Raw genomic sequence first — 27,717 nt, 5'->3', positions numbered from 1 at the left:
TATGGTGATGGGATTAGTTTCCGGGTTGTCTCTGGCCAAGCATTCTGACTCAGGATCCTTCCTGGTGGCGCACGCATCACTCGGCCAAGATGGATGCCAGCGAGGAGGATTCTGGGAGGTGGTCCAACACGTAGCATTGCCTTTAGACGTTTTTCAGACTTCTGGTTGGTGGTGGCTTATTAATTCCGTGTTCCTCCCAGGACCTCCTGTCATAAAACAACTCACACAAGTGGCTACTGTGGTGCCTGGACAGGATGGGCGATTTCAGTCAGCGTGTTACCCCTGACCATTGAGTTGCTTGGTAAATGCCTTTGGCCTTGAGGGTTAGGAATGGGTGAGACCCAGAATCACTGCTCACCTGTAAGGTACCTTTTTGTGAAGTAGTACCTGTTTCCCCTCCTGAGAGTCCCAACACCACAGGCTCGGGGCTCGGCAGGCAGCCAGCATGTTTTTATGCCCTTTCCTCCGAGGACAGACAGCCCTTCTACCAGCACTCATGGTTTAGGAAAAAAGGGAGGCTGACTCTCAGCCTTCACAGTTCTCTCTGCCAGGGTCTTCTATGCAGTGTACATATTGCGCAACCTTATACAATGTTAATTCATCAGGGTTTTATGTATAAATATAAATTATACATAGATAAATAATTGCATTTCACTTATATGTTCATATTTATGACATTTATAATGATCAAGTAGAGAACCTTGTAAATAATAAATTTGACATTAGTAAGATTTGAAAAGGAAAACAATGTTAGAGTTATCCCAATGCAGAACAAATGTTTGATAAAATTTAACATTCGTAATAGTTTTTTTAAAAGTCAACAAACAAAGCATAGATGCGAGCCGTTTTAACCTTATGAGGATACCTTCTAAAATGATACAGCAAACACCATCATACATAGTAGTGAAAGGTTAGATGCTTTTCAATTGAATTCAAAGACGAGCCATGGATTCCTGCCAGCACTGCTAATGTTCAGTATTGTTCTGGACCTCATGGTCAATTCAACACAACAAGGCAAAGAAGTAGTAGTTGTTAGGTCAAGAATGGGAGTGATTTTTCCCAAGAATTGCTGTCAGCTCACTTACCATGTCTTACTAGTTAATAACCAGTCAATAGCTGTAAGGTAACATTCATTTATTGTGTCTTTGGCTAATGGCGCCATGTTGAGCCTGGGCAGGTGGCATTGGGGTCATAACAGGTGCCCAACTGGACCACTTCTGGCCCCAACCCACTTCTGGCCCATAACCCACTTGAACTATGGCCACTTGATCTTTGTGTATTCTTCATTGATTGAAAGATTATTCAGTGCTTTAAAAGATTTTGAGGACCATTGAGGAAAAGCTGTGAAAACACAGGTGCGTAGGCTGGTTTTCTGATGCATGGACCCCGTTAGTGACATGTTTATCAGAAGAAGGGCCGGGAGGTCTTCTGCTCTTTTCCAGGTAGCAAGTGTCCAGTGAGGGGCTGAAAATTCTTCTGTTTTGTGACAGGAGCAAGTGTCCAGTGCCGAGCTAGAAATGGAGCACGAAAACCAGGTAGCAATGTCTTCAAAATCAAAGGAGACACTCCCGAGCAGACAGGTCCTTTGGCAACTCGTCCTTTGTCTGTTGTCTTCTGGGTGCGATGGTGGCGTGAAGGAGGGCGTGGTATTTGCAGGTAAATGTAGGAATCCCATATTACAGGAAAGGCAGTGGCGAAAAAGACAGAGAGGCCTGCAGCCATGGCATGCCTCACGGGTCCCTAAGACAGTGCCACGTGGTTTGAACACAGGGCGCGGGATGGGAGGGGTGGAGCCAGTGCAGTGGATCTCATTTTCTGAATCTGGAAAGTTGAGCACTTTGGATTTTGTCCTACTGGGCACCCCCGCTTCCCAGATCGCTCAGTGGTCAAGAATGTGCCTGCCAATACAGGACACGTGGGTTCGATTCCTGGGTCGGGCAGATCACCTGGAGGAGGGCATGGCAACCCACTCCAGTATTCTTGCCTGGGAAATCCCTTGGACAGAGGAGCCTGGTGGGCCACAGTCCATAGAGGTCACAAAGAGTCAGACACCACTGAAGCGATTTAGCACACATGCACGCGGGATGCTGCAGACATCCAAGTTTTCTCTTATAACGTGACAGAAGAAAATTTAGTTTTCTTCTTCTAGATTATTCCTCGGTGTTAGAGGGTGTTTGTCTTTATTATACCACAAAAGATCCCAACCCATATTCAGACAGAATATAGCAGTCAGGAGAGTGAGATGTGAGGTTTTTATTCAAAAAAGAGTTTACACAGGCAGGCAGGAATGATACCAGCAGCTAGAAGCCTAATTATATATTAATATATACAATATACAATTACATATAAATATGTATATATAACTTCACAAAATTATTGTAAAAGTCATTTTCAAGGCAGCTCCACAGGAAGAGAGTTTGAATGGTGGGATGGCAGCCTCTGAAAACCTCAGCTAATTAGTGTTAATTGCGTTTCTGTGACTCCATGTTGTTGAGGTTGTTTAGTTGCTACGTGCGTGTGCGCTAAGTCGCTTCATCCTTTAGTTTTCTTATTGCATATACTTATATTTGTAGGAAAATTAAGCAATTTAGAGCTACTTCAGTCATATTTTGGTAGGGCAGGCCTTTTAATTCAGCCATTTTATGAATTTTTTTTTTTTTGCTCAAATTAGTAGAAATTGAAGCAGGAAGCAGCTAATAGTCTTGCTTAAATTTTACATTTCCTAGAAAAGAAAAAAATGAATTTCAAAATCATTCACAGAGCAACTGTGACTTCTACAGAATTTAGTACAGAATTCTAAATATTTTAATGGAACATTTTCTATTGTCCTAAAAGATAGCTTTCCATGAGGAACACAAGAAACACTCCTCCTTTATTAAAGGAACATTCTAGAACAAGAGATTTGTAGCCACATTTGTTAGTTCAGTAATCTTCATATGGGGGTTTCCCAGGTGGCTCAGTGGTAAAGAATCCCTTGCCAATGCTGGAGTTGGGAAGATGCCCTGGAGAAGGGAAAGGCTACCCACTCCAGTATTTCTGCCTGGAGAAATCCGTGGACAAAGCAGCCTTGTAGGCAGTCCATGGGTCACAAAGAGTCGGACACAACTGAGTGACTGACAGTTTTACAAAACCTAAGGAGTGTATAGCACATGTGCTAAGTCACTTCAGTCGTGTCTGACTCTTTCAACCCTATGGACTGTAGCCTGCCAGGCTCCTCTGTCCATGGGATTCTTGAGACAAGAATACTGGAGTGGGTAGCCATTCCCTTCTCCAGGAGATCTTCCCGACCCAGGGATCAGACCCTCGTCCCTTATGTCTCCTGCATTGACAGGCAGGTTCTTTACCACTGTGCCACCTGGGACGCCCATGCATAGCATCAGTTCAGTCACTCAGTCATGTCGTGATAGATAAATATCTTTGACAAAAATATGGATTTGGTGCAAGTTTATCAACTTAATAATTTAATCACCATATTGTATATTAAAGATGTATAGATTTTCAAATTATATTTCACTAGGTGAAAATCCATAATGTAGTTCAGTCTTCAGAAGTTCATGTGGACAGTTATTTTTTATCACAAACTTCTATAGCCATATGTTAAGTATATTAAAGGGCAGAATTGTTTAGCTTACAAGTTTGGGGTTAACCTCTTGAATATCCTAATCCTACCACAGTCCTCCCTGATAGGAAAAGAACCACATCAATGCTAAGGGCCAGTGTCAGGCTGGGTTTAGGAAGCAGGTGTGTTCAAAGGTTTTCTGTCCAGCCTTGTGGCACAGACTCCAGGCCCTCACAAGGTCGGGCTGTTCTCTTTGGTATGTGCTCCAAACAGTTGAATGATCCGTTGTCCAGAATATCACGCTGAGGAGGGGAGAACAAGGACCGTGAGAAGTGGGTGTATATGACCTGCAGTGTGTGCACATGTGCCGTTGCTCGGCTGTGTCTGACTTTTGGCCCCTCCCTGGACGATGACTTCCCAGGCTCCTCCATCCATAGGATTTCCCAGGCAAGAATACTGGAGTGGGTAGCCATTCCCTTTTCCAGGGGAATCTTCCCCACCCAGGGATCAAACCCAAGTCTCCTGTGTCTCTGGCATTGGCAGATGGATTCTTCACTGCCGAGACACCTGGGAAGCCCCTGCTGTGGCCAAAAACTCAGTTTATAGAGAAAAATATAAGCAGATGTGAGAAATATGTTTAGGCTATGACAAAACAACCACCACAACATGAGTAGTATTGTCAGCAATAAGTAAATTTAATTATAACCCCAAGACATCAATAAACCATTAAACCATTCTGGTAGAGATGTTTATAAATCTTAGGAGTAAATCCATCGAGAGCAGTCTTGGACAAATGATTGTGTTATGATGTTTGTCAATTCATTTAGACAAAATGAATATTGACTATTGTGATCGTTTATTTGAGAAAAATAATAGGAAAGCCATTATTTGTTTATATTAACTGTGCTGAGATTGTGATTCTACCAAGAAAGAGCAGTGCATTTTTCCTAGAGTTGAAATGCGTCTCCTTTGCTGCGAGATTGGTGGTCTCTTGCTGCTGTAGCTCCCGGCTTTGAGAGGAAAGTTAATAGAATAATGATGTTCCCAGGGCACCACCCAGGCCTTGGAAAGACCCTTGGCCATCAGTTGTGACCACAGTTCTGGGCAAGCTATTCTCTCCCTTTCCTCTTTTCACCAGACCTACTGCTGGGACCCTGTGCATACATTTATAAAACCGGGCACAAAGAATTTTATCTTTAAGAAAAAATAGGAACACACACCCAGCACTTCTGACAACTTATATTTTAACCCGCGGGCTTCCCTGGTGGCTCAGTGGTAGAGTCCACCTGCAAAGCAGGAGATCCGAGTTTGATCCCTGGGTTGGGAAGATCCCCTGAGAAGGGAATGGCAACCCACTTCAGTATTCTTTCCTGGCAAATCCCATGGACAGGGAAGCCTGGCAGGCTACAGTCCATGGAGTCTCAGAGAGTCAGACATGACTTCATAGCAAAACAGCCGCATTTTAACCTGTTGGCCATTTATTTTCTGTACTCTAAACTTTTTTAAGGTGGGTAGGAGTGCACTGGGGTTTTCTTTTGCTTTGTATTAGCAGTGACTTTGTACAACGGCATAATCACTGGTGCAGAGCCTAAGGAAAAACATATCCTTAGCAAGATGAGTTGTTTTGCCGTGTAATCATTAGCTCTGGGCTTAAAGAAAAAAGTGTTTTATGTGACTGAGATGCAGGAATGTAGGGGGAATAAAAGTTTGTCCTTTTCTCCTCCTCGAGGTCCCTGGTCTCCTTATCAACCTACCTAAGATTTAACTCTTTCAGCATCTTGCATAACAAATAGTTATGACTACTGGGATAAGTATGAATGGAGGAGCAGATGGATTGATGGGTAACGTGATACTTCTGTCTCCATGACTATGTTTATCATTGAAAATGCCATTTGGACAATATTACTTTGACATTTAATTTCAAAAATACGGTTGTTTAAATTTAGGTATTTAGGACATTATCCATAATGTCTGACAGGAAATACTCATGAGGTAAAAGGGACCTAGTTAATCTGAATTGTAAGAAGAAAGTCATTTAAAGAACCTTACTTGAGGACCATAATTTCTGAAAATAAATTGGCCAAAAAAAGAGCAAAAAAAAGTTGGTTCCTTGTGCTTTAAATTATAAACAAAGGTATTGATAAAATATACATGTTTTTCATTTCCCAGGCCCATTAAATGATAGAATCTGAGCTTAGAAAACCAAAAAAAATTACCCAAAGTTCAAAATATTTCCACATTGGTGAAAGGAAGTGACTGAAGAACTTGGACCTTAGTAGTGAAAGTTCCAAATGCATCATTCATGTTGTAGGAATTTTAGGTTAAATAAATGTTCCTACTACTATCTTTTAGGACATGACATCTTAACTAACTGTTTAAGGAATGTGAACTTATTAAAAGCTAGTTTCATATAAACTCAGATAATGAATTTCAGAGATAATTATCTACTGAATGATCACAGTACAGAGGGAATGAAATAATATGTGTAAACTTGGATGCAAATTAAATTCAAACATATTTTGCCAGTTAGGTAAATCCGTTCCCCTGTGTGTAACTCTGCTGGGATCTTTATGGGTTGTTGTGACCATTAGCAATTTCTTGGACAGAGGGTGATTTCTCGAGATTGCTAGTGACCAACTTTGAAGAAGCCCTAATATTTTCGTGTTCTGCATCCCATCTTCATTTCCAGGCTTCTGTGCAGACCAGAGATGCTCCATGTACCAGGATCTTTGCTAATCTCTGTGAACAGCTTATCTTGTTAACACTCCTCAGTCATTATGATGTATTCCTTTATATGCCCATTTTACAGATGAGAAGTCTGAGGCACTAGGTAAAGGTTAAGACCATGTGGGAATACCTGGTTATTATATGGGCCCATGAACTTGGAAGTGAATGAAGAGTCTCCTGCATGGCAGGCAGATTCTTTACCACTGACCAACTAGAGAAGCCATATATGTGTGTGTATATATGTGTGTGTGTGTATATATGTGTGTGTGTGTGTGAATTTCCCTTGCTCTATATCAGAAACTAACAGCACATTGTAAACCAACTATACTTTAAGAAAAAAAAAAAAAGGGACTGTATCTTCAGTCTTTTCCTGGTTAATTTTGGCAGAACACAGGTGACGTCTACATAACTTCAAAACTCTGGGGATACACCCCTCTCTCCAGTTTGAATCAGTGAAGTTGATTATAGAATCAGTCATTCAAGGAGAAGTCTGCCCTCACCTTTCGAGAACTCCTTTGGCTGCAGGTAGCATCCTCTCTGACCGCATGTGCTAAGACGCCCTCTACCCAGTTCTGCTTCCCGAATACTTCTGAGAGAAAAAGCTGCCAGTTCAGCTCTGATCAGTCCTGGCTTAATGAAACCCGTTTAACTTTGTTGAACCTGGGGCTTTTCAGTACCAACTAACAACAGATGGTTTTCCCGGTAGTGCCATGAGCATCCCACAGAGACGCATTTTAGGAAAAGCTCTTTCATGGAGGGAATGGAGCTTCATCTTAAATTCTGTTCAAGCCCTTAAAAGCAAAAGCATTTACCTATCATGTTTATGTGAACACAGTGAACTGAAATCTACAGCTTTAATGGAACTGATGAGGTTGAAATATAATTTGATGATCAACACATGTCTATTCTGTCATTATTCTATGAAACTGAATTCAAAAAAATTAACTCTGGATGGTATCAGGCACTTTTAATAAAACAAATTATAACAAACAACCTCAACTTGATAGATAACATGCAGATTCTCATTAACACCTTGAATTTCCTATGTAATGTTAATGTCAAGTAATGGTCATTTTTTTTCTTTGAAATTCCTAATTTATCCCTCCCCTAACCCCTTTCCCTTTTGGTAACCATAAATTGGTTTTCTATGTCTGTGAGTCTGTTTCTGTTTTGTAAATGAGTTAATTTGTATCGTGCAAGTGATACTTCCACGTGCAAGTAATACCATGTGCTATTTGTCTTTCTCTTTCCAATTTACTTCACTTATATGATAATCTCTAGGTTGCTACAAATGGCATTGTACTTTTTATTGCTAAGTAGTATTCCACTGTATATATGCATATTGGTGTGTATGAATATTGATGTGTATGTGGGTATATACACATGCATATATATATATACCATACTCTTTATCCATTCATCTATATCATTCATGCCATATGATCCAGCAATCCCTTCCTGAGCATGTATCTGGAGAAAAATCTATTTGAAAAGATACATGCACCCATGTATTAACAGCTCTATTTACAATAACCAAGGCACAGAAACAACCTAAATGTCCATCAACAGATGAGTGCTTTTACTGATTTTTTTTTAACTTTTAACTAAAACTTTCTTATAAGAGAATATTGGAGGACTATCGTAGCAGAGGCAGTGAGGTTTCCATGAAGGAAAATTCATTGCTACTGGGAAACCAGAATAAGAGGTAAAGAAGGCAGCAGATAAGACAATTCAGCTTAATTTGAATCATTTACTAAATCGAACCCCTGGACTATTGAAAGGAAATCAGGATCGTGGAATAGATTCCCTTTTATATATAAATACCAAATAAATAAATATTTACATAGGAATATATTCTTTTCTTGGGCTTCCTGGGTGGTTCAGTGACAAAGAATCTGCCAATACAGGAGACGCAAGAGATGTACGTTCGATCCTTGGGTTGGGACGATTTCCTTGAGTAGGGAATGGCAACCCACTCCAATATTCTTGCCTGGAAGATACCATGGATAGAGGAGCCTGGCAGGCTACAGTCCATGGGGTCACAAAGAGTCGGACATGACTGAGTGTCTGAGCACACACATGTTAGTTTCTATTGCTGTGTAATCAGTCATTCAGTTCAGTTGTTCAGTCGTCTCAGACTCTTTGCAGCCCCATGACTGCAGCCCGCCAGGCTTCCCTGTCCATTGCCAACTCCTGGAGTTTATTCAAACTCATGTCCGTCAAGTCAGTGATGCCATCCAGCCATCTCATCCTCTGTCGTCCCCTTCTCCTCCTGCCTTCAGTCTTTCCCAGCATCAGGGTCTTTTCCAGTGAGTCAGTTCTTCCCATCAGGTGGCCAAATTATTGGAGTTTCAGCTTCAGCATCAGTCCTTCCAATGAATATTCAGGACTGATTTCCTTTAGGATGGACTGGTTGGATCTCCTTGCAGTTCAAGGGACTCTCAAGAGTCTTCTCGAACACCACAGTTCAAAAGCATCAATTCTTTGGCATTCAGCTTTCTTTATAGTCCAACTCTCACATCCATCCATGACTACTGGAAAAACCATAATTAGTACAAACTTAGTAGCTTAAAGCATCGTGCATTTATGGTTTCCCAGATCCATGGTTCAGACGCCTGGACCCAGTGGAAGCAGTTCTTCTGATCAGTGTTTCACAGGCTGGCATCAAGGTGTTGACCAGAGCTCCAAACTTCTCTGAGGCTCATGATCCTCTTTCCAACCCTGTGGCTATTGGCAGAACTCAGGTCCTTAAAGTCTGGGGACTGAGGGTCTCGTTTTCTTCTGACTGTGGGTAGGAGGATGCCTTCCATTCCTGTGGGCTGCCCCCCGGTCCCGGCCACGTGGTCCACTCACAGCAGGGCAGCTAACCTTCACAAAACCAACAGGAGACGCTCTCCTCTGTCCACTGCAGGGAGGTCTCAGATAAGGGGGAGCCTCACTGTGCTGTCAGCTTCAGGAACCCGCCCCCACGCCCAGGGAGGGGACGACACACGGCGTGATATCCGGGTGGTGGGACTTTTGAGAGTGTCTGAGAATTCTGCGCACCACAGTCTGGGAGCGAGTCCTTAATGTCAGAGCTCCCTTAAGATCACAGCTGTGCCGTAAGCAGGGAGTTAGGGGACAGGTGACTAATGGCAAACAGACCAGCTGCTGCCCGGACTCCAAGCAGGACTACTCAGACCTCCACGCCTGACGAAAGGCAGAAGAACCTGATATCTTTTTAGATGTCTTTCGGAATTTTGCCAACTGAACAAACACATAGAAGATATTACAACTCTGATTTGATCTAAGTTCCTTTAGCTGCAAAAGCAGAATAAAGAAAAAAACAAAAGTATCCAAATTATCTAAAAGGAGACAATGGTATTAAATTATTTTGCAGTCAATGGGCAGGTAGAAAACAGTTGCATATATTTATCAGCAGCATCTGACTCCCATTTATTTTTAGTACATTTCTCAAAAGCTCAGAACAATTTGTTTTAGGGATTTATATGTGTGTGTGTGTGTGTATATATATATATATATATATATATATATAATAAATGTTTACTTACAACACAGACTAATAACCACATGTTGGTAAAATACTAACTGTTGCCTAGGTTGCTAAGTAACAGCTTTTAATATTAATACAATACACTTATTTTTTTAAACTAGGGTTTACCCAAACCATGAGTATGGTTTTAACCTGTGTCTTCATGACTTACAGGCTTCTCTGATAGCTCAGTTGGTAAAGAATCTGCCTGCAATGCAGGAGACCTGGGTTCGATCCCTGGGTTTGGGAAGATCCCCTAGAGAAGGAAAACGCTACCCAGTCCAGTATTCTTGCCTGAAGAATTCCATGGATGGTATAGTCCATGGGGTCACAAAGAGTCAGCCACGACTAAGCAACTTTCACTTTCATGACATAACCATTCCCTTACTCCTTTTTTTTTTTTTTTACATTTTCTTGCCAAGAAGTGGAGCCACTTCAGTGCACACAAGTGTGACTCTATGAATATATCCATAACATCCACATCTTACGTTTATAGGGAAGGTTTCTTTCCTTTAATCATGTGTTTCTATTGTGTATGTATGATGAGATTCACACACACACACACACACACGGTCATATTCTAGTAAGAAAGCACATGATTTGCTTTTCTTACTTAAAAGAATCCAGGGCAACTCCCATCATGTGTTACTATAAAAGCAAGGCCCCATGAGTTCACCATAAACTTAAATAACAGAGCCTCATTTTGGTTTGTGTTATTTACTCTGGTTCTTCCAAAATTCCTCTAAGAACTCTTAAAATATGTACAAATATTCTGAAGCAACTATATTACAGTGAAGCATTTTTTTTCCTTTAAAAATGGAGGAATGGCAGTAATGGGTGGGCGTTTTTGCTCAAGGTCACCCATTCCCATCATCCATCTGAGAAGGAAACATTTTTCCTAATGACAGGCTTTCACTCCTAACTAAAAGTAGTTTCTCCTCTCATTGCAAAGCGTTCGCCAAAAAAAAGAGAGATGTCTGAATTCTTGATGTTCACTCTCAGAGACTAAGAATTTAAGGGCTTGATAGTGAAAGAATAAAGCAAATAAATGGATCTTCTCATTTGAGATGTAAGTTTATAGCGGACCACAAATCACAGCCCTTATAATAAAAAAGATTTCCAGCAACAGCACTGATTTTCTTATTTTCTTGGGCTTTCTACAGTGTTATAAAAAGGAATGCCTAAAATTATGTGTGAGGAAGAAAGCCAGCTACCTTTTTATAGATATACACATGTATATAATCTAACAAAACACACAGGCGCTCACATCTCTTTTTTGGTGCAAAGGCATAGGAATATTTCGCTGCTTTTCTGCACCTGGAAGCATGCAGGTTGACTGCTTGCTGAAAGTAAATGCACCCATTTGAAAGCCCCTGAGATGTTTATCTCAATCTGTTCCCCCTTTGGAGCCAGCGGTACTGCCAGTGCTTCACTCAAATGGAAGGAAGCTGCTTCAACCCCAGGTTTTACCCTCAAAAAGCTTGCAGGCTTGGGGGACCCCTAGGTACACAAATGATCAGTAAAGACTTATGCACGTGGCGTAAGAGGGGAGTGTGGCTGCTCGGAGGAGGTCTGCTGAGATGCAGACAGTCGTTGCAATAGAACAGCAGGATCTTTTTTAAAATGTATTTATTTATTTTAATTGGAGGCTAATTACATTCCAATATTGTAGTGGCTTTTGCCATATATCGACGCGAATCAGCCACAGGTGTACACCTGTCCCCCATCCTCAACCCCCCTCTCATCTCCCTCTCCTGGGGTGGGGATTTTTTTTTTAACATTTTAATGATACTTTTTTAATGGAGTATAATTGCTTTGCAATGCCATGCTAGTTTCTGCTATACAACAAAGTAAATCAGCTGCAGGCATCCATATATCCCCTTCCTCTCATGCCTCCCTCCCTCACCATCCCACGCCTCTGTCATCAGTGAGTACCGAGCTGAGTTCCTTGTGCCATAGAGCAGGTTCTCACTAGCGATCTGCTTTACACATGTGTAAAGTGTCTATGTGTCGAATCTGCTCTTCCAGGTCTTCCAGCCCTCCCCCTCTCCTCTGTGCCTACAAGTCCATTCTCTACCTCTTCATCTCTATTCCTGCCCTGTAAATAGGTTCACGAGTACCATTTTTCTAGATTCCACATCTATGCATTAATATATACTTTTATATATACTTTTATATATTAATACATAATATATACTATGCATTAATAATACAGTTTTGGATTTTTTTTCCCCTTTCTGACTTACTTCACTCTGTATGACAGTCTCTAGGTCCAGTCACAACTACAAAGGACCTAATTTCATCTCTTTTTATGGCTGAGCAGTTTTCCACTTAATATATATACCACATCTTCTTTACCTATTTATCTGTCAGTGGACATCTATGTTGCTTACATGTCGTGGCTATTGTAAATAATTTTATTATAATAAACTGTAAATAGAAAAACATGTCCTGGCAATGAACATTGGGGCACCCATGTTGTCTTTTTTCATTATGACTTGCTACTTGCTGGTCATATGGTAGTTCTATCTTTAGTTTTTTAAGGGACGTCCAAACTCTTCTCCAGAGTGGTTCTATCAAGGGATTTTATACTTTAAAATGGTCACTCTTTTTGTTCCCATATTGCTTTTACATTGGAAGAACATTTCTATGTTATGTCAGGGGGCCATTAATGACTAATAATAGTAATGGAAATGAATCAGGAATATTCTTCAAAGTCTGTAAATCGTCATCCTCTCTTCAGACCAGCTGCCACGTTGCTGCTGTTCACTCAGTCGTGTTCAATATCACGTCTTTTCCTTTCTATGAACCAGATTCAAATGTGTGTTGTTGTTTAGGTGGCAAGTTGTGTCCCACTCTTTTGCAGCGCTATGGACTGTAGCCCTCCCAGCATCTCTGTCCATGGGATTTCCCAGGCAAGAATACTGGGGTGGGTTACTCTTTCCTTCTCCAGGGGATCTCCCAACCCAGGGATCAAACCTGAATCTCCTGCCTCTCCTGCATTGGCAGGTGGATATCACTGAGCCACCTGGGAAGCCCTCAAGTGTATGTACTGAGTATTTATTTTGGGTCAGCAGACTAAATCAAAAGCAAGATGGTGGATTTCCAAAATGTGTTTGTTAAGTGCTTTGAGATCATCTTGTATGGCCTCTCACTTGGCATTTTTTGGATGTGTTCTGCTATTGGCTGAATGCTGGTGCTCTGCCTCTGCCCTCCCCCAGCCCCAGTCCATGTATTGAAGACCTACTGCTAAAGATGATGATATAAGGAGATGGAGCCTTCAGGGCATGATTAGACTATGCAGGTGGAGCCCCCATGAGTGGGATTTGTGTCCTTATGAAAGAGGCCCCAAAGAGTTAGCTGGCCTCTTTTACCATGCGAGGATACACAGGGATATCTGTAACTCAGAATAGGACCCTCATCTGGCCACGCAGAAAGGCACCCTGGTCTTGGACTTCCAGCTTCCAGAATGGTGGGAAATAAATTCCTGTGGTTTACAAAGCACCCAGTCTGTGGCATTTTGTTATAGCACCCTGAGCGGACCAAGACATGTTCTAGGATTTGCAGAGGATTGTCCTATCGTAAGATTATTCTAGCAGTAAGTTAGAAGGTGGGCATCCCAGGTGGCGCTAGTGGTAAAGAAACTGCCTGCCAATGCAGGAGATGCAGGAGACGTGGGTTCGAATCCTGAATCCCTGAATCAGGAAGATCCCCTGGAGAAGGAAATGGCAACCCACACCAGTATTCTTGCCTGGAAAATTCCATGGACAGAGGATCCTGGTGGTCCACAGTCCATAGAGCTGCAAAGAGTCAGACACGACTGAGCGTGAGCACACACGGAAATTAGAAGGTGGCCTTTGGGCTGAGTTCTCCTCCGACCAAGCCATCCTGCGGCACACAAACTTCTCCAGACCCCAAGGAAGATAATCACTCCTTCGTGTTCAAAGACCCCCATCAGCATGGAAATGCACTGCAGCTAAAGAAACTGATTGTAAGAGAAATAAGATTGTAAAAGAATGCAGTTCATTCATGTATACGTAGTGGCTATAACAAGCAGTTGCTACACTGGCTGATTGTATGATAGAAAATAATATTTTTCAGGCATCAGTGATGACAGGTAAAATTGGGCTTGATGATGCACATTTTGTATTTATGAAACACTTATCTACAAATTCTTAGTAGTTTACATCCAGATGCGAATATTCCAATATGAATGCCATAAAATAACTGTAATTTTAGTTTGTGTGCAGGTATATGCAAGCTACTGTTTTGGATATCATTTCTAAATTAGCAAACTGACCATCATTCTTTAAAAAGACATTTTCTGTGAGCATATGATTTAACATTTTCATTGAGTGTGATTGTTATACAATATACTGCACATGCTTAACATGTAATAAATTAACAAATATGTACATCCATGCAACCATCAATGCAAGAGGATAACTATGTTCATCAACTCCAAAGGTTCCTTGTTTCCTTGTGTGACCCTCCCTCATACACATCCCTGCCCTCTCTAATCCCAGATAACTACTCAGCTTTTTGATTCTACATTAGCTCCATGTTTCATGATTTTATGTGAACAACATCATACTTCATCACTCATTTTTTAGAAGCTTCTTTCACTCAGCACAGTTCTTTTCAGATTCTTCTATGTTGAACATAACAGCAGTTCATTTTTTTCATTATTGAGTAGTCTCATTTGAATATAAGATGATTTGCTTAGATATCTACCTGCTGATGGATATATGCATCGTTTCCTTTTTTTTTTTTTTTTTGGCTAATGCAAATGAAGCTGTTGTGAACATTCATGTCCAAATATTTGTGTGGGCATGTTCTTTCTTTTCTCTTGGGTAAATATCTAGCAGAGAAAAGTCTAGGTCATGCAGTAAGTATATGTTTACATTTTTAGCCAAGTGTCAAAAAGCGCTGAAATCAATTGTGTCATTTTGCATTCCTACCAGCAGGGTGTAAGGGAGAGAGCGTTCCTGTTGCTCTGCAGGCTCACCAGCATTTGAGATTGTCAGGTTCTGGGTTTCTCCTGTTGGTTACATGCTAACCCTTCTGAAGGGTGTGTGGTGGTTTCTTGTGGGTTTAATTTGCTTGTTTGTTTCTAAAAAATAATGTTGAGTATCATTACATATACTTTTTGCCATCTATGTTTCAGGTGATCTGCAAAGGGACTAAGACATGCACATACATGCGTCCATTCTCCATGTTTTTTGTTGTTGAGTTTTAATTTTTTAAATTTGCGGTGGGTATGAGTCTTCTTATCAGGTATCTGATGTGAAGATATTTTCTCCAGTGTGTAACTAGTCTTTCATTCTCTTAACAGTAAGTGTCTCTCAAGAGCAGAGGTTTCTGATTTGATTCATACAACTTACTTTTACTTCTTTTTTGAGTGATGCTTTTGGCATAGTATCTAGGAAATCTTTGCTTTACCTAAGGTCCTGAAAATATTCTCCTAGGTTTTCTTCTAGAAGTTTCATGGTTTTAGATATTGCTCTATGATTCATTTAAGTTTATTATCACAGGTAGAGATAGATATTAATCAAAATTCATATATTTGCATTTGGATATCTAATTGTTCCAGCACCATTTGTTGAAAAGACTACTTTCTCCACTAAATTGTCTTTGTACCTTTTCAAAGAATCAGTAGATCCTATGTTTGTGGATCTATTTCTGGGCTTTTCATTTTGTTCCTTTGCTCAATCTTTCAATCTTAATGAATTCATTATTGTAGTTTTATAATGAATCCTGAAGTCAGATTGTGTAAGTCCTCCAATGATGTCCTCTTTTTTTCAGAATGTGTTTGCTGTCCTAGAAACTCTGTATCTCTATATGAATTTTAGAATTAACCTGTCAAATTTATATTTTTAAAAGGCCTCTGGAATTGTGACTAAAATTGCTTTGATTCTATAGATCATTTAGAAGATTTCAGTTTCTTTTAATTGTATAAGTCATGCACATATTTTGAGACTCATTTCTAAGTATTTCATTATCTTTGCTAGTACATAGGAACAAAATTATTATTTATATTTATCTTATATTCTTCAGCTTTACAAAAAGCATGCAGGCTTTAACCTTTAACTAAGCTGTTGCTTGTATGTTTTTAAATAAATGTCCTTCGTCAGATTTAGGAAATTTATTTCTATTCCCAGTTGATTGATAGTTTCTGTTAGGTTAGGAATGGATTTTTGGATCTTATCAAATGATATTTCTGTGATGTTCATGTAGATTTGCTTTTTTTAGTTAGAGTGCAGTTGACTAGCAATGTTGTGTTAGCTTCTACTGTCCGACAATGTGAATTAGCTGTATGTATACATGTGTCTGCTCCCACTGGGACCTCCCTCCCACCTCCTATCCCACCCCTCTAGGTCAGCACAGAGCACAGACCTGAGCTCCCTGTGCAAGACAACAGCTTCCCACAGCTTCGATTTGATTTTTAGACTGCTGATATGGTGAATTACATTGATCCAATTTTAAATGTTGATGCAACCTTACACCCCTGACATAATCCCTACCTGTGAAATATTAGCCTTTCTGTCTACTTGGGGATTTTGTTTACTAAAGCCTGTTAAGCACTTCTGTATCTCAGTTAATGGGGAACATTCACATGTAAATTTCTTTCCCTCTAATGTCTTTATCTGGTTTTTATATCTAATTAGAATTGATGTTGTATACAGTTGACTTTATATCTCTTCTGCATATCTTCCATGTTTCTACCTAATATGTTAGTTTCTTCTAGCTCCTAGAACATATGCAAGACAGTTACAATAACAGTTTTAAAGATCAACCACAAATTCTGCCATGGATGTCATTTCTGTGCCAATTTCAGTTGACTTATGTTCCTTCTCATAATAGATTCTGTTATTTGCTTTTTTTTTTATTTTTTCAGAAGCTTCTTTGCATATCTGGTAATTTTAGATTAGATGTAAGATACTGAGACCTTTTCCTTGTTCATTGGATAATATTGAATCCCCCAAATATGCTAGAGCTCTCCTTTGGGACAAGATCAAGTTATATGAAATTAGTTTGATCTTTTTGGATTTTGCTTGTAAGCTTTATTAGTTGAGATCAGAGCAGAGTTCATTCTGGGGTGATTTTTCCGCAGTGTGGCGATAAGACCCTTCTTGGTACCTTAACTGATTATAGGAGAGTTAAGGAGTTTTTCAGTCTGGCTCTTAGGACCAAGCCCTATTCGCAGCCTCATGTCAGCGACAAGTACTGCTCTCTCTCATCTTTTCAGATGGGTCTTTCCCCAGCAATGTGTGGTTTCTTCATACATGCTCATGGGTTGCTACTATTCTAAATACTTGAGGGGACGCTGTGCATAGAAGCTGTGCATAACTGGGATTTCCTTGCCTTGTAGCCCTCTCCTTCGGAGAACTCCAGCGCCTTTGGCTTCCTCCAGTTTCCAGCTCTGCCTCCCTAATCACTAGCCTGTGCCTGGCCTGGGTTTTCCCTTCCTCCACCAGCACCTGGAAACCTTCTTAGGGTTGTAGGCTTGGTCAGCTGTGGGACTCACTTCGTGTTTCCCAAACTTGGCAGTCAGTATCCTTCTTTGCTTGATGTCCAATGTCTTAAGACCTGTTGTTTTATGTATTTTAAGTTACTGTTGGTGAAAGAGTTAATCCCATTTTTGTTACCTCATCCTGGTTGGACACAGACGTCTTTCTGCAGCGTTTTAATTTTGACTGAACTGTCTCCCTTTTCTTCTCTTCCTTGCTGGGACCTCTAAACTAATTTCCAGGGTGCCCTGCCAATCCTGGCTCTGTTTCCACAAGCTCCTGGGGTCACAGGTATGCTTCTTTGCATGTGCTTTGGTGCTTTGGACCTTTGAAAGCGCAACTGCATTCCTTTCTTGTTTCTCTTATGCAGAATGGCTTTCTACTTTCGTGTGTGACTTGCTAAGTTGCTGAAAGAAAACTTGATAAATGCATATAGAAAGCATGAGTGTTCCATGATGAGAATATATTTATACATTAAGCTATTGATGAAATCACTTTAAAGGTAATTTTATTTTGTGCCAAACATATGGTATCAAATTTTTTTCTTAGACTGTCACCATCTCTCTATTTTACTTTCAACCTGTGGAATATAAGATATCTTCATTTTCTCAATGGAAAAGTTATTAACAAAATAGAGCGCCCCACTTGACCATCTCATTTTTTCCCATATTTATGCAAATTCCACCAGAACGGACTTACTTGTGAATTGATCAGTATGATTTGTCCATTCACCAAAAATAACATTGTTGGCCTTAAGATTGATAGTATAAAATAAATATGACAAAGTTCTTGGTCTTGACAAATTTTCAGTCTGTTAATGGAGGCTGAATTATAAATACACAATTAAATGTCAGTGAAATACATGCTTTAATTCCATGAAACAGGCCTGAGGTGACATGGCCTAAATTAGAAAAAAAGATGATTAAGATGGGGAGGAGAGAATGAACCCAAGAGGCTGTATATGTGTGTGTGTGTGTATATATGTAGGACTTGGCCTAGAGGTAAGGGGGAACAGGAAGGACCTCCCAGGTTTCTGGATCAAACTTTAAATGCCTGGTTGTTGTGTTTCTGTTGACTGGGACAGAGAGAACACGGGCAACACGCTTGAAGAACTGCTGAAAATTGCTGTAGTAATCATGCGATGTTCCCCTTTGTTCTTTTTGTCTTTATTTTTATTTTATCCAGCTTTATTGAGATTTAACTGACGCATAACATTGTGTGAGGTGTATGTGTATATATTTAAAGTGTGCAGTGTGTTGATTTGATACATTTATAAATTGCAAAATGATGACCAGCATGGCGTTAGTTAGTCTGCACCTCCATCCTGCCATGTAATCACTATTTCTTTACTACAGTGAGAGCACTGAAGGTCCACTCTGTTAGCATCATTCAAGTGCCTGATACAGTATTATTAGCTATAATCATCAACTATAATGTTAGATCCCCAAACGTGTTAATCTTATAACTGAGAGTTTGTACCCTTTGACCAGTATGTCCCCATTTCCCCCAACCAGGAAGTTCCCTGGTAACTTCCACTCTACATTGTGTTTGTCATTTTTAGATTCCACATATAAGTGAGATCATACAGAATGTCTTTCTCTACCTGTCTTATTTCACTTAGCATAATGCCCTCAAGGTCCAATCAAGTTATTCAAATGGGAGAATTTCCTTCTTTCTCGTGGCTGAATAATATTCGTGTGTGTGACATCTTCTTTATCCATTAACTTGTTGTTAGACACCTACATTTCCATATCTTGGCTAATGTGAATAATGCTGCAGTGAACATGGAAGTGTAGGTATCTCTATGAGATCCTGACTTTAATTCCTCTGGATATATAGCAGCAGTGAGATTGATTTAGTCGCAATTATTATGTTAGTTTTTCCATGAGCATATTAAGAACCCTATGTGGCAGGTAATAACAATTAGTTCCCTGAAATCACTTTTAAAACAAATTCTTTCTTTAACGTTAAATGTAGTGCTGTTCCAGGCCCATTCAAATTTGGACTTGCTTGGATTGTCACCGTCTCTCTCTTTCACTTATAGCATCAATTCCTCAGAAAATTGGAGCTCACAGGCTCAGTGAAGCCATACAACTACTCACCATTGAATTGAGTCACTTTATAATTTTGGTTATTAATATAAAATAGGGCAGTCATACCATTTCTGAGGATTTAACAAATTTGATATTTTAAATGAATGCATCATCATCAGATCTTAAAAAGCAGTTGAAAGAAGAAGTCCTGAAACTCCTGTTGGATTTTGAACGGTGATGAGTTAATGGGACACAAGGAGACAGAGTTTGTGTTCAGAGGTTTAGGTCTAACGGCTCTGAACTGTTCTTCTTCACCCTTGAGCTGTGCCCACCTCTGGGACGATTTCACCCCCCACTCCCTGCTGAGCCTGTTAGCAATACACGGAGGCAAACTCGGGTTTTAAAATATGTCCTCTACTCATCTGCTTCAAAAACAAAACTTCATCTCCATAGAAGAGGTAAGATTTCTGGTGCAAGGAAACTCAAAATTATTGGACTTCCTACGTTTTTTTTCTTGAGACATGGGATCTTACTCGTTTGCAGGTGATACCAAACGTGTTACAATGCTAAGAGCCGGGGTGCATAAGCAGCATGTGCTTTAAGTCCATTTTGGCAAGGAGCCCCTGGGCGCTTGCCCAGCCAGGCTGGCAGAGTGAGGAAGGGAACGCGCGTGGTATTTCAGTCTGGGGCTGGCAGTGTTCCACACTGTGAGCCTGGATGGTCGGAGACAAGGTCGAAGGCATTCCTATCACATGGTCTCCATTTCAAGTGAAAAAAGCGCACGTGTGTTCTGTCTAGTACTTCACACGATTAGGTTTATGGCACCCATTAGGGCTTTTTTTTTTCTTTCATTTAAAAAGCAGCATCTGAAAGATGCCATAATAAAAGAGCCTATAAACAAAGGAAATGAAGTCACCCCTCTGCCAATGTGTGTTGCTGTGGAGATGGGGGTCATCCATGTGGGATGGGGAAGGGATGCAGTATTAAAGTAGGAAAGCAGTGATTGCATATTTTCTGTTAAAAGCCTATGAAGTCCCAAAGATGAAGAACCTTCGATTATGGTTCCTTGTAAAAAATTTTTAAAAAGGGACCCTGAGTAGAGAAAGCTATTAAATAATTAGAATTGTGACAAAATAAATATTTAAATAGGCCTCCAATGAAGGCTTCTGGTGTGGATGCACGTGGCTACTTTCTACCAGAATTCATTTATACAGTATTACCAATACTTTATTTTCAAAGCATACACCAGGCAATACAGTTCTTACTGTGTCCAAATATCTGATGAGGAGGGGGTACGAATGCATGACAAGTTCACAGAGACTAGAAAACCATCCTCACAAAACAGGAGAGCCCTTGACTCGGGCCGGGAAGAAACTGGACACAAGACAGAAGTTAATCAGTTCTCCACGGCAGTCACCTATGGATAGTGGTCATCTAGCAGTGAGTGCAAACACTGGATTTTGATCTAACCAAGAGTGCAGCATGACTACATTAAGATGACAGGATGTGGGGGCACTGCGTCAATGTTGGGGACACAGAGTGAGCAAGAAAGAAAGTGAAGGCGCTCAGTCACGTCTGAGTCTTGGAGACGCAGTGGACTGTAGCCTACCAGGCTCCTCCTGCATCCACGGGATTTTCCAGGCAAGAGTGCTGGAGTGGGGTGCCATTTTCTTCTCCAATGCAGAGTGAGGGTAAAGAATAAAAATTGAAATCCTTTTCCTATGGTACACAGTTCATAGATGATGCCTGTTACTGGAAAATTCTCATTGTTAGCTCTAAGGGATAAATATCTAGATATTCAACTGAAAGAGACGGGGCAGGGGCGGGGGGTGGAAGGACAGAATTTTTGTTGTTCTTCAGTCTCTAAGTTGTGTCTGACTTTTTGTGACCCCATGGACTGCAGCATGCCAGGCCTCCCTGTCCTTTACTATCTCCCAGAGCTTGCTCAAACTCATGTCCATTGAGTCAGTGATGCCATCCAACCCTCTCATCCTCTATCATCCCCTTCTCCTCCTGCCTTCAATCTTTCCCAGCATCAGGGTCTTTTCCAGTGAGTCAGCTCTTCACAAAGTATTGGAAATTCAGCTTCAGCATCAGTCCTTCCAGTAAATATTCAGGACTGATTTCCTTTAGGATGGATTGGTTGGATCTCCTTGCAGTCCAAGGGACTCTCAAGAGTCTTCTCCAACACCACAGTTCAAAAGCATCAATTCTTCAGCGCTCAGCTTTCTTTATAGTCCAACTCTCACATCCACACATGACTACTGGAAAAACAATAGCTTTGACTAGATGGACCTTTGTTGGCAAAGTAATGTCTCTGCTTTTTAATATGCTGTCTACGTTGGTCATAGCTTTTCTTCCAAGGAGCAACCGCCCTTTCATTTCATGGCTGCAGTCACCATCTGCAGTGATTTTGGAGCCTAAGAAAATTAAATTTGTCACTGTTTCCATTGTTTCCCCATCTATTTGCTATGACATGATGGGACTGGATGCCATGACCTATGATTTATTGTGAAAAACTTACTATTTCTCATAATAAATGTTAGAAAACTACTTAACTCTTATTTGATATGTATATTTAACGTTAATAAAATTGTTTTAAAAGTATGGCCATCATTGGATGTATTACATTTTGTAGGTTTTCCCTCTAATGAAGCATCATTTGCTGTCAAAAGGAGGACTTGGGATCCAAGGTCAAACTCTGCACCCCTTAGGTTTGGTCTTGTTTCTGGAGACATAGTGCTTAAAATTCTTGTCAAATAGTTAGACCTAGGTGTATGGTCCTAAAGTGCACCACCCACAACTGCATGGCCCACTTGCCTGGATCCTTCCACCCTTGCTTGTTGGGGAGGCACCTGGCAGTGAGGAAAGGGAGCTGAGACTGAGAAAAACCATCGCATTATCTTGCGGGAATTCCTTATAGACTAAAAGTTATCACGCGTTGTGTTATCAACTGGATAGCTACCTTCCTAACACTCTGAATCTGTGATCCAGAGCTTAAGCTATTCGTAAATCTCAAATCAAACACATTATCATCCTAAAAACAAATATTGGTTCCATCATTTTAAATAACTATAATCTTAGAGAAAAAAGCAGCTAAACCTATCAGAATAAACAGCATTTTCAGGCATTATTAAGTGAAAGGAAGACGATTCGGGGGATCACCTTTTTGTTGCATGCTCAGTCGCCTCAGCCCTGTATGACCCTGTGCGACCCCATGGACTGTAGCCCGCCAGACTTCTCTGTCCATGGCATTCTCCAGGCAAGAATACTGGAGTGGGTTGCTGTTTCCTTCTGCAGAGGATCTTCCCGACCCAGGGATTGAACGCACACCTCTTATGTCTCATGCATTGGCAGGCAAGTTCTTTATAATGAGCCCTGCCTGGGAAGCCCTTTCACCATCTTTACTCACATTCAATAAATGTAATTACATGCACTGGTTTTATTAACATACAATCACATTTATTGTCTCATTCTCATTGTTGATACAGAAACTGCATACTCCTTTGCAGTTAACTTGAACCCTAACTTCCTCTTAAATGCCTAATTTGACCAAAAACTGTGCTTTTAACCTTGTACAGTGGCTGGTAGGTGTCAGGACCTGAAGTTTGAAAGAATGCTGTCTTTCACCCCAGGAACGAGGCACCAGGCTCTGCTTCTGCCCATGACAAGCACATGTCATGCGTTTTTTCACCCCAGAAAGGATGCACCAGGCTCTGCTTCTTCAGTATGATAAGCACGTCATGCATTTTCTCTCCCAGGAGTACCAGCCTTGTAACACCAACCCGTGCCCTGAGCTGAAAAAGACCACGCCCTGGACTCCCTGGACACCCGTCAACATCTCTGACAATGGGGGTCACTACGAGCAGCGATTTCGGTACACGTGCAAAGCCCGTCTGCCTGATCCAAACTTGCTGGAGGTGGGAAGACAGAGAATTGAGATGCGGTACTGCTCTAGTGATGGGACCAGTGGCTGCTCCACCGACGGTGAGTCAGCGACTCCGTAGGGACTGACCTGCTTCCAGGGACAGGCAATCCGTCTCATCTCCAAGTTCACAGAATAGCTGGGGTGCTGGGGGCGGGGGGTATTTTTCCTGTTCATCATGGCTTAGCCATGTTTATAACAATGATCTCTCTACATCAGAACTGACTTTATAGCAAACTGGTGGGGAAGACCCTTACAATAAATATTCAGTTACATGTTGGGGTGGTTCCCTGACTCCATCCCTCAAAATGGCACCATATTTATAATGGGTCCAGAAAAGTTTGTGGGAGATTTATTTAGTATCAGAATATATACTGAGGAAACCTCTGCATTCTTCCATCACCACTTTTATTCACATACAATTATATATATTTATCATTGATGTCGGAGACTGTACAGATACCTTTGCAGCTGGTACTGAAACATAACCTGCAAATAAGCTTTTCCTTTTTTTACTCCCCAAATGGGACAAAGACAAAGGAAGTGCATATCTGTGTTTATATCTGTGAAAGAATCTTTCTGCTAAAAAAGGCAGTATGTGAGAATCCTTTAATACTCTTTGAAATTGCTTTGCCCCTTATAATTGTATAAATCCCTTCAATGCCATTTGACTTATGTAGGGAGAGCACTAAGGTAGATGGGATGATCCATTCTCTGCCTGGTCCTGCCGCTGAATGGTCACCTTCCACCACTAAAGCCGCTCCCGCCTGCACCCACCAGGCAACTCACTAGCTCCCTCTGGGGCTCAGGTGTCTCAGCTACAGAAAAAGGCGTGAGGTTGGCCATCCCAAAGAGACTCATTTCTGCTTCTGTCTTCATCTCTCCTATAACACTCATCTGATTTAAGAAAACCGGTGCAATCCTAGAAAGAAAATAAGATGGCACTTGGAGCAAGATGATGAGCACAGTAGTAGTCATATCTTACACGGGACCAGCTTGAACATGACTTACACTTTTGGGTTTATGCTTCTCTGTTATTCTCCCAATGTGACTGTGATAGAGAATACACAGTCACCATCAGCATCCTTTTAGGTTCAGAGTGATTGGCTTTGATGGATCGCAGAGCTGATGAGTCGCCCCGTTGGGCTTGCCGTGGGTGGGATAAGCTTATGGAGGCGCCGTGAGTCTGCTCCTGCTTTGTCGCAGGGCTTCACTCACAAGGAGCGGCTCTGAGTGAGGGTCGCCAGCTACACGTAGGACTCAGATCTCCATTCCTCCTCCTGGAGCTGCCAGCCTGGATGCTCAGCGGCTCAATAGTTGCTCTCAAGAGCCACTCCAGTTGTATTCCCACTGACATTAACTGTCTCCTGATCTCAAACCATTTTGTTCCCTGTAGTTCAGCAGCTATACAAGTTCATTGTTTCTTGGTGGGGACGGGGGCAGGAAGTCTACTAGAGTGAAGTATTTTATTTGAATAAGTATACACTTTAAATCAAAGGAATAAACACTACCTACCTAGGAAATAAAGCAACATGATATTCATTCTGACTCATTATAAAATCCTGCTTTAGTGAGAAGGAAAGACAGGTGATGGAATGCCGAGAAATAGGTAACTGAAGACCCATTTTAAAGATCTACATACCACAAGGGATGGTCTTTGATCTCAAGTTAGGGTTCTGAGATAAAATACAAAATGCGCAGTTTAATATGAATTTCCGATATTTTTCAAAAATTATTTTAGTATAAATATGTTTCATGTGCTTCGCTGGTGGCTCAGATGGTAAAGAATCTGCCTACAGTGCAGAAGACCTGGGTTTGATCCCTGGGTTGGGAAGATCCCCTGGAGAAAAGAATGACAACCCACTCTAGTATTCTTGCGTGGAGAAGTCCATGGACAGAGGAGCCTGGTGAGCTACAGTCCATGGGATTGAAAAGAGTTGGACACAACTGAGGGACTAACACACACATGTTCCTTGTGTCTTTTTTTTAAGATAGGTATATCCCATGCACTTATGTACATATTTATACTAAAATATTATTTTTTATTTATCTGAAACTAAAATTTAACTGGGTTTCCTGTATTTTATTTGCTAAATCTGGCAACCCTGTCTTCAATTCAGTCACTTATTCCCATATTTCAGAGCAGGCTATGAACTTACTTCTTATGACATCAAAGATAAGAAAGAGAAAATGAATGACATTGTTTCTTTAACTTTATTCTCTTTTCTGAACATATATCTTTTTTAATCCTTCCTTTCTCAGACATATATGAAAGCAACATTAACATTCATTTTTAATGACAGTAATATAAGCTAAAGAAAAATTGATACATGTTTATAAAAGACATCTTATATTTCCTCTGAAAGTATATTGTGGGCATGGTTTGAAAAATACTTCATCCTTCTTGTATCTTAATGGCTTCAAGTTCTAATCACCAGCCACCCATCTTGGTATTGATATCCTGAGAATACAGAATTGGACTCATTTGGCTCCTATCACAGAAAACAAGGCTAAATTGTGTGTTCTATATTGATTAACCACAAAGGACTGTCTCATCAGAGAAACAGGTTTCTCATCTATTTTCTCTGAAGAGCACCCTGCATAGGTTTCTGAGCCACAAGTTTTAAGTAAGCAACCAAGGAGCCTAGAATCATCCATACACCTGCCTCCTCACACCCAGAACCTCATGGCATACTTTGAGAGTTTTTTGTTAAAACCCATGTCACCCTGCTTCCATTTGAGAAAATGACTGAGTTTACTTCTTAATATTTTAAGGCAGTAGACATGTTCATCAAAATAATCACAAACTGCACAAGGGAAATTTGTTGCAGAATTCCCAATGCAAGTGAGAAGGGTGTATTTTCTTTAAAAGAAGTTTCTCAGAACAGTAAGTGATCTATTACCAAAGGGAAAAAACAAAACCAAACAAAAAAAAACTCTGTTCCTTGTACAAGGACTTTGCCACATTCACAAATTGAGGTCTTAGTTGCCCCATTATTTAATAGCAACTGTGGAGATAGAAGACTTGGATTATAGGAGATTATCAGGCAAACTGCAATTTTATTTTTATTTCGTTTTTCGCTTCTGCTGTGTAAACATTGTTCCACGGATATTTGAGAATGTAGTTGCAGACAGGGGCTGCAGAATGAGAGTTAGTTTGGACTCTGGTTACTCTAAGAGCTGCTGACAAAATCACACGTGGGCATTTTCTTGGCAGGCCTGTCCGGCGATTTCCTGCGGGCGGGGAGATACTCTGCCCACACTGTCAATGGGGCGTGGTCGGCCTGGACGTCCTGGTCACAGTGCAGCCGAGACTGCAGCCGGGGCATCCGGAACCGGAAGCGGGTCTGCAACAACCCGGAGCCCAAGTTCGGGGGCATGCCTTGCCTGGGCCCATCCCTGGAATACCAGGAATGCAACATCTTGCCCTGCCCAGGTGAGCAGGTCCTGAAGTCTGGAAAAACTGAGACATCAAGGGCTTGGAAGACCTTCTCACCCAGCTTCCCTGGCTTTATGTTTGAGGTATAACTTCTGATAGATAGGTAGATACAGACGCAGGTGTGCATGGAGGTGTAGATACATGTATATACACAGATATATGTAGACTTCCCAGGTTGCTCTAGTGGTAAAAGAACCCGCCTGCCAATGCAGGAGACTGCTGATTAATCCCGGGGCCAGCAAGATCCCCTGGAGGAGGGCATGGCAACCCACTCCAGTATTCTTGCCTGGGGAATCCTGTAGACAGAGGAGTCTGGCTGGCTACAGTCCGTAGGGTTGCAAAGAGTAGGACACAATCGAAGTGACAGAGCATGCACACACACATAGATATAGGTGTAGGTGTGGACACAGGTGTAGACGCAGATATAGACATACATATGGAGCAGACATAGATTTAGAGGTAGACATAGGTATAGATGTAGACATAGACATAGATGAGAGAGTAGGATGTAAGATACAGACGTATGTATAGATATTGGGTGTAGACATAGATGGGACTTCCCAGGTGGTGCTAGTGGTAAAGAACCTTCCTGCCAATGCAGGAGACATGAGAGATACTGATTAATCCCTTGGTCTGGAAGATCCTCTGGAGGAGGACATGACACAGATGTACAGACAGAGATGCAGGTATAAACAGAGATGTAGACACAGATACAGATGTAGATAGAGACATAGGTGTAGATATAAATACAGGTTTCCCTGGAGGAGGGCATGGCAACCCACTCTAGTATTCTTGCCTGAGAATCCCATGGGCAGAGCAGTGAGGCCTGCTGTAGTCCATGGAGATGCAAAGAGTCGGACAGGACTGAGGTGGCTTAGCACAGCATAGGTATAGGTTTAGATATATAGATATAGAGATAATCTCCCAACTGCCTTGCTGTAAACACAAATATAATCTAGACCAGATTATGTTCATCTGTTTCTGCTGCCGT

General features: G+C 41.1%; 1 protein-coding gene across 1 annotated transcript in view; it reads left to right on the top strand.

The window, feature by feature from the left end:
* SEMA5A (semaphorin 5A) overlaps positions 1-27,717 on the top strand; it is a 565,061-nt gene that overhangs the window by 513,188 nt on the left and 24,156 nt on the right. Inside the window, exons 17-18 of the mRNA XM_043489083.1 lie at positions 23,124-23,349; positions 26,505-26,723. Of these exons, the coding sequence (XP_043345018.1) occupies positions 23,124-23,349; positions 26,505-26,723 (445 nt within the window). The remainder of the gene's footprint in view (positions 1-23,123; positions 23,350-26,504; positions 26,724-27,717) is intronic.

Source organism: Cervus canadensis, chromosome 16 (genome assembly GCF_019320065.1).
Source record: "Cervus canadensis isolate Bull #8, Minnesota chromosome 16, ASM1932006v1, whole genome shotgun sequence".
Classification (NCBI taxonomy): Eukaryota; Metazoa; Chordata; class Mammalia; order Artiodactyla; family Cervidae; genus Cervus; species Cervus canadensis.
Note: the sequence above shows the minus strand (reverse complement) of the source record. Positions and strands in the feature narration are given on the sequence as shown.